The sequence below is a fragment of the Trachypithecus francoisi genome, unplaced genomic scaffold (assembly GCF_009764315.1).
Source record: "Trachypithecus francoisi isolate TF-2019V2 unplaced genomic scaffold, Tfra_2.0 Lachesis_group3, whole genome shotgun sequence".
Taxonomy (NCBI): domain Eukaryota; kingdom Metazoa; phylum Chordata; class Mammalia; order Primates; family Cercopithecidae; genus Trachypithecus; species Trachypithecus francoisi.
In genome coordinates, this window is record NW_022681468.1 from 135,452,388 (window position 1) to 135,468,477 (window position 16,090).

The 16,090-nt window shown below is 36.3% G+C and overlaps 1 protein-coding gene across 2 annotated transcripts in view; it reads right to left on the reverse strand.

Moving 5' to 3' along the window:
• UNC13C (unc-13 homolog C) overlaps positions 1-16,090 on the reverse strand; it is a 670,888-nt gene that overhangs the window by 80,712 nt on the left and 574,086 nt on the right. For both annotated transcript variants that reach the window (XR_004431983.1, XM_033190063.1), the window contains exons 27-28: positions 7,245-7,368; positions 4,428-4,484 (exon numbers count right to left, since the gene is read on the reverse strand). Coding sequence is in view for 1 of the 2 variants with exons in the window: in XM_033190063.1 (XP_033045954.1) it covers positions 4,428-4,484; positions 7,245-7,368 (181 nt within the window). In the remaining variant the exon portion in view is untranslated. The remainder of the gene's footprint in view (positions 1-4,427; positions 4,485-7,244; positions 7,369-16,090) is intronic.

Consider the following 16,090-nt stretch of genomic DNA (forward strand, 5'->3'; position numbering starts at 1 on the left):
GATTTTAAATATTTTATAATCATTTAAAATATTTTAGAACTGATTTTAAAACTTATTTCATCATTTTACAATGGATTTTCTTCATTGTTCACTGTGGCCTGTTTCAACCCATCATAGAAAGCTTATTGAGGGAAATGATGGCAGAAAAAGAAAATAATAAAGGAAATAAAAATCTAAGGGAAAAATTTAAAAATATCTGATCCCCCCAAACTGACACAATCATCCCAGGGCTGTCATTATTCTAAACAACAACACTCAACAAATATTTATTGAGTGCTTATTATGTGCCAGCACTCTTCACAGGGAATGAGATATATTGTTTAATACAGGGTAGACTTTTGTCCTTCTGGAGCTTAAACTTATGTAGGGGCCTCTGTGAATTAGAAGAAAAGTCCCACGTGGGTGAACATAGCTCTGTGCAGGTATGGAATGATGAGTAAAGCAGTGCCTTTGGTGAGTAATAAAAGATGTCTTATTTTTTTATGAGAGGACAGCTTCAAGTCAACACATACAGCTTGGCAAGTGGAATATGGGCTCAATTTCAGCTGTCACTTGCTCCTTTATGTAAGCATTTTTGTGCAACGCACAAACCATGCCATCAAACCCAGTGGCTTGTACTTCTATTTTGGCCCTTATCTTATTGCTTTATTTAGTAGTTGCCACGACTTCCGGAAGATAATAATCTGTCTATGTCTGGCTCACTCCTTCAGCTTTTCAGTGTCTATTTTGGCAGTTGTTATCTGCTAGGCACTCAGTAAATTTTTGGTAATTGGATTGTACTTCCTTCAGTGTGTGTCACAGGATTTTATATGCCTCAATAGAATCATTGTATTTGGATATTGCTAACAACATAGTGTAATGCTTCATGGATCCATGATATATATTTATACATCTTACTGCATCCTTCTCTGATACATGGATTTCAAGTTAATCATATTAGTTCATTTCACAGTTTTTAAATAGCAATATTATATACCCATTGAGACTCAAAGAGTAATAGAAATGTTTGCTGAATTATAGGGTAAAATGCTTTCAGACAAGTAATTAAAAATATTTTATATTAAATTAATTTTTCTGGCTTCATCAGTCTTGACTGGTTTAACAATGTGGTCACATTACTTTTTAACAGATGCTAATAAGTGATATATGCTGGTGCTATAGAAATATAATTCTTGCTAGAAATAATTTTTTAGGTTAGCAACAGATCATTCAAGTAAGGGGATCTCTGAAAGAGGCCAGCAATGAGTTATTGCCCAAGTAAAAAGCATGCAGTAAACTCAGAGTCTCAGGTATATTTTCATCAATTGGTTTTTATATTATATCACCAGTTCCTGAAGGTTTATGCATATTTTCTTTTATGTCAAATAAATCTGATTATATGAAATATTATCAGGCAAATATATACGTTTTATATATAGCATATATAATATGTATTATATAATACACATTATAAATGTTTTCTGTAATACATTCTATATTATAATATGTATATATAATATATATTATATATTATAAAATAATGTATATATTACACCTAATGAAGTCCCAGAGTATGAAGTAATAGAAAATGTCAAATTGTTGAATAAATACATGTTTAATGAATTAATCCTAAATCATCACCACACACAGAAAACCAATTAGTTCCCCGCATTGTTCTACTTTTCTTGATCTTGTGTTCCTTTAGGCAGTTATCTATCAATACTCCTAAATAGGAGTTCTGAAATTTTCTATCAGTACAATTATTTCAAATAGCACCTTTTCAGCACATCAAATCTACTTTCAAACTAATGTATTAAAAATTTAAAGACCCATGGTTTAACATTTTTTTTAAATGGAAGTGACATTCTAATAAAATAAGAGGGAATAGTTTTACACAATTTGAAGTTCTTCATGCCAGCTGGAGGTTTTTGTATAATATGCCAGGTGCCAGGTTTTTGTATAATACTGTAGGAGATTTATTGCTCTGTAATTCAAATAATGATAACTAAATGGACTGATAATTTAAAAATGAAAAACTCAAAAGCCAGTAACGGAATATGATGCAGAATGAAGTTATTTTTCTCATCATCAATAGATACAAAGACTATCTTTAGTACTTCATATTATTTCACCGTTGTTGAAATAATCCTGTTAGGTCATTGTATGTATAGTGTGCTTTTAGGTTATTAGAATTAAAACAGAAATCAGTGAATTGAAAAAATAATGGATCACAAAGCATGCTCAAGTGTTATGTTTTCTGTGGACCCTGATTTTTCCCACAGAGCATGTATATACTCTCTAGGGAACCAGCCTCTATCTCGATCAGAGTTCATAAGATTTGGATTGGGTTGACTGTACCCGAACCTCAGGGTGAGCATGTGAGTTAAGCCAGTTGGCACATGTCACTTCTCAGACCACAGTGACTTGTTTGGGAGTCGTGATCATACTTCCTCAGAGCTACTGATATTCCAGGAGACTTTGCTGTGATTCCCTGCACTGAGATGGGTGTTTTTCTCTACAAGATTTGAAGTTGAAAAGATGTTACATCAAAGGATGTGAGAGCAGAGACAACCAACTTACACACAGAAATGAAGGTCTGTTATGGCAATGCATCAAACAAGGAGAAGGGCAGAGTCGAGAGGTAGTGAGTATCTGGGTCCTGTGACATTGTTGGAATCCCTAATCAAGCAGTCACAGAAACCAGAGTTACCCCTGGACTATGAAATTTCATGTAGCAGTCAATTCCCTGTTTGCTTGTGTTTGGCTTTCCATCACTTGAAACTGAAACACTTCTAGCCGATAGAACATTCAACTCAGGAAACTGAAGTCTGGGGAGATGGAGTGTGCTTACTAACATCACACAGATATTAGATGCATGGCCAGGGCCATTTCTTTTGCAATAAGACCTATGTTGTTTCACCTTCATGGTTTTATGTGAGAAACTTCAGCAGTGTATAAATCTACTTTTCAAAGTAGGCTCCAGAAATCCCAGAGAGGTAATAAAAGGGATAAAGAAAGAGATACAGATCCAAGATCCAAAATAATAGTTTGGCAGTGACATGTACCTTTTATCTTTCCTTCCAACCATCAACAGCACTGAACACCTGTGAGTAACAACTTCAGGTGATAGCTATATCTTCCAGATGGATTATTGGTTTTAATTTTTGTGTTAGGAATGGGATAAGGCATATGATAAAATAGAATACTGAAATTATAAGGCACATATTTTACCTCAGTACATAATTATACATTTTCTTTTCCCCCTGTGCTGTACATATGAAACAATCCAATACTCAATGGCACCTAACTTTGAGCTACCAGCTGGGGGAGAAATGAAGATCGCTCCCTCTGCAAGTGGGAGATGACATATACTTTGCAGTTACCAGGCAAAGATAATGTATGTGTTGTCTCATTTACACTCACAACAATCCTTGTAACTGTTATCATTATAATTTTTTTTTTTTTTTTTTTTTGCATTTTACAAGAGCCACGTCTGAAGATTAGGGAGGTAAAATACTTTGGCCCATGTCACATAGTAGGAAGCAGTTAAGGAATTATTTGAACCAAGGTTACCTGTGTCTGGAACTCATCCCTTAACTATATTCTAGTAGGTAGAAATGGAATAAAAATAGCATGTATTTTAGCAAGTCAAGTTCCTATGCTACAGGAACAGGGACTGAAGTTTCCTGTGAAAATCCAGAGTTTTGGGAATCTCAAATTATGCTTAAGCACAGGGTCATTTAGTCAGAACATCCCCCACTTGTAATGGGATTGAACATGTTGACAAGTTCAGTGTCTGCTTTGATGAATTTCATTTTCCTGTACTATGTTTCTTGGTTTTAAGACTCCTCTAGACTTCACTGGATTTCTTTTTTTTTTTTTTTTTTTTGAGACGGAGTCTCGCTCTGTCGCCCAGGCTGGAGTGCAGTGGCTGGATCTCAGCTCACTGCAAGCTCCGCCTCCCGGGTTCACGCCCTTCTCCTGGCCTCAGCCTCCCGAGTAGCTGGGACTACAGGCGCCCACCACCTCGCCCGGCTAGTTTTTTGTATTTTTTAGTAGAGATGGGGTTTCACCGTGTTAGCCAGGATGGTCTCGATCTCCTGACCTCGTGATCCACCCGTCTCGGCCTCCCAAAGTGCTGGGATTACAAGCTTGAGCCACCGCGCCCGGCCGACTTCATTGGATTTCTATGCAGTGTTCCATTTTGTCTTTGTTCATACCAAGCCAGTTTAATATATAAAAGAAAATGTGCTCTCTAATTTAATCCAGAAGTAATAATGCTCAATGCTGCAATACAAAGTTAAAAATTCCGAAAGCAGATTGTGAAATCACAGACATACATCTTCTTAATCCTGCCATACTAGTTACTATTACTAGGAGAGGATGCTTGCAGAACCGTAGTTAACTCACTACTTTCCATGAATGAGTAATTTCCTTATTTTTATTACCTTCAGTTTGGATAGTTGTCCAAGATCTTTAGCTGCAATGAAAATCATCTGGGGTCCCTAGAAACAAAGAAAAAGTGAGAGAAAACTCAGTCTTAAGATATTCAGTATTAGTCACAATAGAAATGCAATCAACAGAGAATTTCTTTATTTCCCTTATTAGAGTTATGGCTTATGCCAGATGCCCTTAATTGGTCTATTATAAAGATTGGGTCAAATATATCTCATACCGCTGGCAGTATAACAGTCCTCATAGGTGTTCCACTTCTGAAAGTCTTAAGTTTAGGTTAAGGAATGGGTTGCTACTAATGTAGCCAGTTTAATGTAGTATATGGATTAAATTAGTGATCTTTAACTTTTATTCATTTATTTTTAGCAGAGGCAACTTCCTCATTCTACTCCCTGCAAAAATAAATGTATGCAAAATCTGAAGATATGGGGCTAAAGAAGGTGGAATTGCACCTTCTAAAATGCTGTCCAATCTATTAGCAACCTACCCTCTTAACCCCTCCCTCAGCCAGAGGCTTTCTCTCTAGAACCCCAAGGCCCTGGGGAAATAAATTTCAAAAACACCGGAATAAACCATCCAATGCTTTACTAGAATGAAAAACTAGAGGCATGTCTGTTGGAATATGTGACTGGAAAAGTACTAAATTTGGCCAAGTTCATTACAGCTTGAAATATTTTCACAGGAAGGAAAATTAGCTATTCTGAACAAATGTTATCTAGTTATTTATTGGAGTGTGTATATTTATTGGAGAATTGAAGACTATAAGTTTGAGAATAGTAACCGGGGTTAATTGTGCTCACATTTTGCCCTGTCACCTAGCACAGTGCCTAGTACATAGTAGGAGCTCAAAGAATATTTATTTAATGAATGAATAAATGATATGCATTCATACTTGGATATCTCAATGCTAGAGAAATTTTAGGTGATGGTGAGCTTTCCCAGAGAAAACCTTATACAGAAAATGAAATCCCATTTCTGTAACATAATATATGCATTCTTGAAAAACCTCGTATTCTACAAAATTGCACACTAAAAATGATAGGACTTACGGGAAAAACAGCAATGGGCAGAACAGTCCAAGCCCTTGCAATTCTGTTACTAAAGACCTATCAAAACCATAACTGCTACTTTGGGATATGGCTTGGACAGCTAGCAGGGAACTCAGCGAAGCTAATGGTTGCCTTAAGGAACATTAACAATGCAAAATATCCTGACCAACACAGTGAAACGCTGTCTCTACTAAAAATACAAAAAAATTAGCCAGGCGTGGTGGCGGGCGCCTGTAGTCCCAGCTACTCAGGAGGCTGAGGCAGGAGAATGTCGTGAACCTGGGAGGCGGAGCTTGCAGTAAGTTGAGATCATGCCACTGCACTCCAGCCTGGGTGAAAGAGCGAGACCCTGTCTCAAAAAAATAAATAAATAAACAAACAAATAAACAAATAAGTAAATAAGAAATGCAAAATAAACAAAACAACAAGACAGCAGAGTTCAATAGTGGGCTGCGACAATGCTCATGCAAGTGGAGCTACCAGCAGAGGGGGAAGGTAGCCTGCCATTGTGACAGTCATGCAAGGTTCAGTTTTCCAGAGAGGGAGCTCATATACAGTTACTCTCCTCTTTTTTCCTTTTTAAAACGGGTCTGTGAAGTAGCCAAAGTGAGAGCTTTTTTTCTTTTTCTGCTGACGTTATAGTTTTTCTATTATATTCCAGAGCCTCTGACCTAGGGAAATGTATATATAAACCAACCCAACTTCCAGATTATACTGATATTCCTCTATTGAACAATTACATGAGGGCTAACTGGTGTTATGGAAATATATTATGTATTGAAGTAATATGCGTATGTGTGTGTATTTATAAAAGTGACTTGGAACCTATATATATGTAGGCTATAAAATGATTAAACCACACATTCACGGCATTAAGCGAAACTAAAAGTAATTTATATTTTATCACTCACTGTCTGGCAGTAAATCAACAAAAACATATGTATATTTGCATCTTGGAACACTTTATAAGAAAATGTTTTCTAGGCATATGCTTTCACTGGATAAACATGGACTGAGTGTGTATAACTAATGTATAATAATGCATATTTTATTTCCATTGATACTTACTCACTATTTGCATCAATTTGTCTTCCTCAGTCATGGAGAAAAAATACATTACCCCATAACAGGTGCTTGTTAGTGTTATTTTTCCCTTGTTTGGCTCAGGATATGTGAACACATACCTGGCTCTATGTATCCACTTGACCACTGTCTAACTTTGCAGCCAATTGATCTTTCTGGTTCTTTTCCTTTTTGTTTGTGCAATACAATCGCATTCTTCAGATTCACTAAAAGGTGCCTCCTCTATTAACCTCCAAGTGGGGAGGTAAGAGATGAAAGCATAATTGAAAGGTTAAAAAAAAAAAATCCAAATAACAGTGGTGTAACTATCTCCTTAAACTGTAAAATTTAAGAAGGAAGCACAGTGGATACATTGTATCTTACTTCTATTTTCTTGAGATCAGTAAAATTAAATAAAAATTATATGTGTAAACCAGATAACACTATAAATAGAACTTTGATACATGTTTTAAGAGGTTAAGTTCTGACTGTCAAGCAACATGAAGTTTGACTGCTATTGCCACTATTTAAAATGGACTGGATAGGAAACTATAATTTGTATGATCATTGTTAAGAAACTGGATACCAAACACTTTTTCCCAAAAGGGATTTAATTAGTATTTCATCTGGATGAAAACCATTCACTTAAACCAAAAACAGATGGGTTAATGGAAGCATAACTAAACTTTATATACTTACTGTTTGATCTGTCAGAGGAGGAAGAACGATTTGTTTTTCTATTTTATTGAGAACTAGCTTCCATAACTCTTTCAAAACTCGCTTTAGGACTGTTTTCTCACAGATTTTTGCTGAGAGACTTAATCTGAAAAAATATATATATATATTCACTTTTAAATTTCATATCAAGGTATCAATTTAGGCCTTTACAATTTTCAAATGCTAAATTCCATTTACTAAATTATTATACAAAATGTATAATATCAAAAAACTGGCCGGGCGCGGTGGCTCAAGCCTGTAATCCCAGCACTTTGGGAGGCCGAGACGGGCGGATCACGAGGTCAGGAGATCGAGACCATCCTGGCTAACATGGTGAAACCCCGTCTCTACTAAAAATACAAAAAAAACTAGCCGGGCGACATGGCGGGCGCCTGTAGTCCCAGCTACTCGGGAGGCTGAGGCAGGAGAATGGCGTGAACCGGGAGGCGGAGCTTGCAGTGAGCTGAGATCTGGCCACTGCACTCCAGCCTGGGCGACAGAGCGAGACTCTGTCTCAAAAAAAAAAAAAAAAAAAAAAAAAAAAACTATTTCATGATTCTGTACATTAGATAATTCTCTATATTAGATAGAAAATGAAATCAGCATACTTCTTTTCTTACATTGTTTTCTAAATCAATAGGCTTTGGAAAGAAAAATACCTCTTTTTCCATTATACTTTAAATTCTGGGATACATGTGCAGAATGTGCAGGTTTGTTACCTAGGTATACACGTACTATGGTGGTTTGCTGCACCCATCAACCGGACATTTACATTAGGTATTTCTCTGAACGCTATCCCTCCCCCAGCCCTCCACCTTGCAACAGGCCCTGGTGTGTGGTGTTCCCCTCCCTGTGTCCATGGGTTCTCATTGTTCAACTCCCACGTATGAATGAGAACATGCAATGTTTCGTTTTCTGTTCCTGTGTTAGTTTGCTGAGAATGATGGTTTCCAGCTGCATCCATGTCCCTGCAAAGGACATGAACTCATCCCTTTTCATGGCTGCATAGTACTCCATGGTATATAGGTGCCACATTTTCTTTACCCAGTCTATCATTAATGGGCATTTGGGTTGGTTCCAAGTCTTTGCTATTGTGAATATTGCTGCACTAAACAAACATGTGCATGTGTCTTTATAGTAGAATGATTTATAATCCCTTGGGTGTATACTCAGTAATCGGATTGCTGAGTCAAATGGTGTTTCTTGTTCTAGATCCTTGATGAATTGCCACACTGTCTTTTAAAATGTTTGAACTAATTTACACTCCTACCAACAGTGTAAAAGCATTCCTATTTCTCCACATCCTCTCCAGCATCCATGGTTTCCTGACTTTTAGTGATTGCCATTCTACCTGGTGTGAGATGGTATCTCATTGTGGTTTTGATTTGATTTCTCTAATGACCAGTAATAATGAGCTTTTTTTCATATGTTCATTGGCCGCATAAATGTCTTCTTTTGCGAAGTGTCTGTTTATATCCTTTGTCCACTTTTTGATGTTTTTTTGGTTTGTTTGTTTTTTCTCGGAAATTTGTTTAAGTTCCTTGTAGATTCTGGATATTAGACCTTTGTCAGATGGATAGATTGCAAACTTTTCTCCCATTCTGTAGGTTGCCTGTTCACTCTGATGATAGCTTCTTTTGCTGTGCAGAAGCTCTTTAGTTCAACTAGATTCCATTTGTCAATTTTGGCATTTGTTGCCATTGCTTTTGGTGTTTCAGTCATGAAGTGTTTGCCCATGCCTATGTCCTGAATGATTTTTCAAAGGGAATGCTTCCAGCTTTTGTCCATTCAGTATACTGGCTGTGGGTCTGTCATAAATAGCTCTTATTATTTTGAGATACGTTCCATCAATACCTATTTTATTGAGAGTTTTTAGCATGAAGGCATGTTGAATTTTATCAAAGGTCTTTTCTGCATCCGTTGAGATAATCATGGGTTTTCTTCTAGGGATTTTATGGTTTTAGGTCTTAGATTTAAATCCATCTTGAGTTAATTTTTGTATAAGGTGTAAGGAAGGGGTTCACTTTCAGTTTTGTGCATATGGCTAGCCAGTTTTCCCAACACTATTTATTAAACAGGAAATCCTTTCCCCATTGCTTGTTTCTGTCAGGTTTGTCCAAGATCAACTGGTTGTAGATGTGTGGCGTAATTTCTGAGGCCACTGTTCTGTTCCATTGGTCTAGATATCTGTTTTGGTACAGTGTTTTGTACCTGTTTGGTACTGTTTTGGTACTGTTTGGTACTGTACTGTTTTGGTACTGTTTTGGTGCCAATACAATGCTGTTTTGGTTATGGTAGCCTTGTAGTATATTTTGAAGTCAGGTAGTGTGATGCCAGCAGCTTTGTTCTTTTTGCTTAGGATTGTCTTGGCCATATGGGCTCTTTTTTGATTCCATATGAAATTTAAAGTAGTTTTTTCTAATTCTGTGAAGAAAGTCAAAGTAGTTTGATGGGGATAGTATTGAATTGATAAATTACTTTAGGCAGTATAGCCATTTTCATGATATTGATTCTTCCTATCCATGAACATGAAATTTATTTCCATTTGTTTGTGTCCTCTCTCATTTCCTTGAGCAGTGTTTTGTAGTTCTCCTTGGAGAGGTCCTTCACTTCCCTTGTAAGTAGTATTCCTTGGTATTTTATTCTCTTTTGCAGCAATTGTGAATGGGAGTTCACTCATGATTTGGCTCTCTGTTGGTCTATTATTGGTGTATAGGAATGCTAGTGATTTTTGCACATTGATTTTGTATCCTGAGACTTTGCTCAAGTTGCCTATCAGCTTAAGGAGATTTTGGGCTGACATGATGGGGTTTTCCAAATATACAATCATGTCATCTGCAAACAGAGACAATTTGACTTCCTTTCTTCCTATCTGAATATCCTTTATTTCTTTCTCTTGCATGATTGCCTTGGCCAGAACTTCCAATACTATGTTAAATAGGAGTGGTGAGAGAGGGCATCGTTGTCTTGTGCTGGTTTTCAAAGGGAATGCTTCTAGCTTTTGCCCATTCAGTATGATATTGGCTGTGGGTTTGTCATAAATATCTCTTACTATTTTGAGATACATTCCATCAGTACCTATTTTATTGAGAGGTTTTAGCATGAAGGCATGCTGAATTTTATCAAAGGACTTTTCTGCATCCATTGAGATAACCATGTTTTTTTTTTGTCATTGGTTCTGTTTGTGTGATGTTTTACATTTATTGATTTGTGTATGTTGAACCAGCCTTGGATCCCAGGGTGAAGCTGACTTGATCATGGTAGATAAGCTTTTTGATGTGCTACTGGATTCAGTTTGCCAGTATTTTATTGAAGATTTTTGCATAAATCTTCATCAGGGATATTGGCCTGAAATTCTCTTTTTTGTTGTGTCGCTGCCAGGTTTTGGTATCAGGATGATGCTGGCCTCAAAAAATGAGTTAAGGATGAGTCCCTCTTTTTCTATTGTTTGGAATAGTTTCAGAAGGAATAGCACCAGCTCCTCTTTGTACCTCTGGTAGAATTCAGCTGTGAATCTGTCTGGTCCTGGGCTGTTTTTTTTGGTTGGTAGGTTATTAATTACTGCCTCAGTTTCAGAACTTGTTATTGGCTTATTCAGGGATTTGACTTCTCCCTGGTTTAGCCTTGGGAGGGGGTATGTGTCCAGTGATTTATCCATTTGTTCTAAATTTTCTAGTTTATTTCCGTAGAGGTGTTTATAGTATTCTCTGATGGTAGTTTGTATTTCTGTGGGATCAGTGGTGATATCCCCTTTATCATTTTTTATTGTGTCTATATGATTCTTCTCTCTTTTCTTCTTTATTAATCTGGCTAGCAGTCTATCTATTTGGTTAATCTTTTCAAAAAACCAGCTCCTAGATTCATTGATTTTTTGAAGGGTTTTTCATGTCTCTATCTCCATCAGTTCTCCTCTGATCTCAGTTACTTCTTGTGTTCTCCTAGCTTTTGAATTTGTTTTCTCTTACTTCTCTAGTTCTTCTAATTTTGATGTTAGTGTGTTGATTTTAGATCTTTCCATCTTTCTCCTGTGGGCATTTAGTGCTATAAATTTGCCGCTCAACACTGCTTTAGCTGTGTCACAGAGATTCTGGTATGTTGTGTCTTCATTAGTGAAGTATAAATAAAATCCTTTACAGACAAGCAAATGCTGAGAGATTTTGTCACCACCAGGCCTGCCTTACAAGAGCTCCTAAAGGAAGCACTAAATGTGGAAAGGAAAAGCTGGTACCAGCCACTGCAAAAACACCAAATTCTAAAGACCATCGACACTATGAAGAAACTGCATCAACTAACGGGCAAAATAACCAGGTAGCATCATAGTGACAGGATCAAATTCACACATAACAATATTCATCTTAAATGTAAACGGGGCTAAATACCCCAATTAAAAGACACAGATTGGTAAATTGGATAAAGAGTCAAGACCCATCAGTGTGCTGTATTCAGGAGACCCATCTCATGTGGTAAGACACACATAGGCTCAAAATAAAGGAATGTAGGAATATTTACCAAACAAATGGAAAGAAAAAAAAAACAGGGTTTGCAATCCTAGTCTCTGATAAAACAGAATTTAAACCAACAAAGATCAAAAGAGACAAAGAAGGGCATTACAGAATGGTAAAGGGATCAATGCAACAGGAAGAATCAACTATTCTAAATATATATGCACCCAATACAGGAGTACCCAGATTCATAAAGTTCTTAGAGACCTACTAAGAGACTTAAACTCCCACACCATAATAGTGGGAGACCTTAACACCCCACTGTCAATATTAGACAGACCAACGAGACAGAAAATTAACAAGGATATTCAGGACTTGAATTCAGCTCTGGACCAAGCAGACCTAACAGACTTCTACAGAATTCTCCACCCCATATCAACAGGAATATACATTCTTCTCAGCACCACATCACACTTATTCTAAAATTGACCACATAATTGGAAGTAAAATACTCCTCAGCAAATGCAAAAGAACAGAAATCGTAACAAAGAGTCTCTCAGACCACAGCACAATCAAATTAGAAATCAGGATTAAGAAACTCACTCAAAACCTCACAACTACATGGAAACTGAACAACCTGCTCCCAAATGACTCCTGGGTATATAATAAAATCAAGGCAGAAATAAATACATTCTTTGAAACCAATGAAAAATAACTTTTAAAGCACATAAAGTAAAATATCTTTAAAGGAAAATGATTCCTTTTATTCATATTTAATACTTATTAAACCTAGAGCAATTTCTGATATCAGTCACCAAGGTTTGGCATGGCAGTTGAGAAAAGGACAACAGAACCCATATTTTTAACGCACGTTACAGCAGCAGAAGGCAGACCATTCGCCATAGGGAGTCACTCTACCAAAGCACACGATTTTCACCCTCACCCCAATGTGTATTTAGTATATGCCCATGTTCATGGCCTAGGAACACCAAAGAAATACATTTTCAGCACTACTGGGCACTGGACTAACATAGCAACATGGGAAAGGTGTATATAATTTCAATCAAGAATAAAAATTTACCAGTTTTAATAGGTGTAAGGTATTCCTTACAAATTCTTCTCATGGTGACGTAATGATGTAACAGTATCTAGCATTTGTATAATACCTATACAAGTTATTCTTTAGAAACTTCTATATATATTTCTCATTTACTATTATACCCATATTACAACTCAAAAACAGGCACAGAGAGGCTTGGGTACTTGTCCACGGAAGTGAAGCTAGTAAGTTAGATTCAAAGTTTGACTCTTTTCTTCTAAATCCAGCCTGTCTTCCAGTGCCCCATACCGCCTCTGATGAATGTGCTTATGTAGGAAGTTGAGCCTGTGTATGAAGACACAGTGCTGCATAAATATCTATGAAATATACTATAATATAATAATACTATATTAAATATACTGTGATATGACCCTGGCTTCTTTGAGTCTCTGAGTGAATTAAATCTGTTTCACAGAGAACCAAAGATGGGTCATGTATTTCAGGGCAGCCTCATTGACTCCCTATAATGCTACTCTGTATGCTTTTGGACTCAGAAATTATAACCTGGGCTCTAGTCATGATAGACAGATTTGGCTGTTTTAAATATTTAAGGATATACATAATTGTATTTATGTAATTACAATGGATAACATTGAAAGGCATGTGAGAGGCACATGGAGAGATTTTCAAGACACATTTTTATGTTAAAGTATTTATCCTAACACTATGTATGTAACAGCCCAATATATAAAAATATATGAAAGCAAACTTCTCTGGATAAAGAAGAAGGTTGGGGACCCCTGAGGCATGTATGTGGAACTCTAGCTCCTGTAATTTGAAAACTGTTTTCCAAGGGTACCATTTCTAGCTTGCTGGTGAGTATTTGGCATGGACATAGGGTAGAAAGCAGCAGATGCATCATGGAAGAATAAAAAAGGCTATCCACAGAGAAATTCCTGGTATGAGACACAATAACTCTGCCAATTTTGCTGCAGATGTACAGTTTCCACTTTCCAAAGATCCAAGTCTAAGAATTAATCTTGTGTTTATGGTCAGCTCACATACTTGGCATGCTGACTAATCCTACTTAGACTGGAACTAAAAGAACAGGAATAAAATCATTGTCACGTGCGCAGCTCATTGTAGGATTTTTGCTAGTTGAAAATGCAGCTTACACCTCAATTTGTGAAGTGGTGAGGTCTTGGTGGAGAGAGTGTAACATAAAGAAATAAGATGTTTTATTTAGAGAGGCTGCACAGGACAAAAAGAGCTTATACATTTATAATATAACATAATTTCTAAGGGAATTTTCTCAAACCACCTTGAAGACTTTCAATCCTCTATTGTTTATTTTAAATAATAGAAAATAAAGGCGGACTAGCAAATGCCTCTTTAATTCAGTCTGAATTAATCAACTTGATAATGTAAGCTGAAAAGCATATATTTCAAAACCTGAGCTATCTAGATTGGCTGAATACAAAACTAATTAATCAGACAATTTTCAAATGCCATGTGTACTGGCTGGCAATAAAGATTTCCTGTCATATAATCAATCGCATTTTCATGAAAATTTACGTAGCTGTTTTCCCTCCCCTTGGAATGCCTGCCCCTCATTTTCATATATCAAAACCTTATCCACCTTTAAATACCCAAACCAAATCAATTTTTTATTCATTCTTTGAAGTAGAAGTAAATATTGTACTCATTATCACTTTACATCTTACGTTTATTTGTGTTCCTTTCTTATTTCTCCTCCTAATCTATTAGCTCCTTGAAAACATAATCAATATCTGGCTTTTAAGTATCTCCCCTATGCAGTGGCTTTTAAGTTATGCATTCTGAATTAGCCCGAGGATTTCTGCAATTCTTCATGACATATTTCTTTCAAAATTTTTAAATATCTTTTACAAATACTTAAAGCTCATAGATTATTTCCTAATTTTATACATTATCTCTTTCCACCAATAATTAAACAATATGACATATATGATGGCATAATTTTCTACTTCTAATTATACTTAATAAGACTGAGTACAAATAAGAATCAAAATGTACTGAAAATAAGAGTCAACCCATTTTATCTATTAGCCCCATTTTATAGATGGTGAAATGGATTCAAAGTCACTCAGCTAATAGTTGGAAGTACCAAGATTATTCAAAACTTTCTGTTATATTCCACAACTTTGGTCACAGGACATAGAAAGCAAATAGTTTCTCTGATAATAAATAATACATCTCCAAACTACTGATTGGACTTCTAAAAAACAGAAGGCATTCCAGTGAGAGGTTGAAGCGAATTGGGATTGCTTGGGCCTGCTGTTCATCACCATCACATTCACAACCAATGCTCGTGTGTTTATAATGACCCATTTCTGTGTTGTCCACAGAAAAGAGTCATATGCTAAGATAAAAATGTCCAGAGAATGTATAGACAATTATGTTGTAAAAGTGAAAATCTACATTAACAAACTAAAGAAATGAGGAAAAGTATTTCTCCTTCTCTCTTTTCTTTCTTTACTTCTTCCCTTTCCTCTCTCCTTTCTTCTGCACCGACTTCCCTATCTACATCCTATTATCTACTTACCTATATACCTATCTTCTAGATATTTCCCCACAGAGAAGAAAATGTAAGGCTTTCTTTTCCTACTAAATATTGACATTAAATAGATAACAACATTAGACTTATTGATGTAGTAAGAAGGCAGCCAAATGTAATTGGAATTAAAGCAGAAGTCATAGTATACAGAAGAGATTCTTCCTGTGAGTTATTTCTTTTTTATCCTTACCTATTTAAATATTTTATAAGTATGACTGTGGGAAAGTTTAGATGGAAAGAAAAAGAAATGCACTAAATAAGTTTAATTACCTGGAAGAGTATCTAACTTTTTTTTTCCTTTCCAACTCTTATTTAAATTCAGAGGGCACATGGGCAAATTTATTACCTGGGAAAACTGCATGCTATGGGTATTTGGTGTACAGATTATTTCGACACCCAGGTAACAAGTATAGTACTCAATAGGTAGTTTTTGATTCTCACCCTCCCCCTGCCCTCCAGTCTTAAGTAGGCTCTAGTGTCTACTATTCCCTATTTTGTGCCTATTTGTACTGAGTGTGTAGCTCTCACTTACAAGTGAGAACATGCAGTATTTGGTTTTCTGTTCCCGTGCTAGTTTGCACAGGATAATGGCCTCCAGTTCCATGCATGTTGCTGCAAAGGTCATGATCTCATTCATTTTTATGGCTGTGTAGTATTCCATGATATATATATATATATACCACATTATCTTTATCCAGTCTCCCATTGATGGGCATTTAGGTTGATTCCTTGTCTTTGCTATTGTGAACAG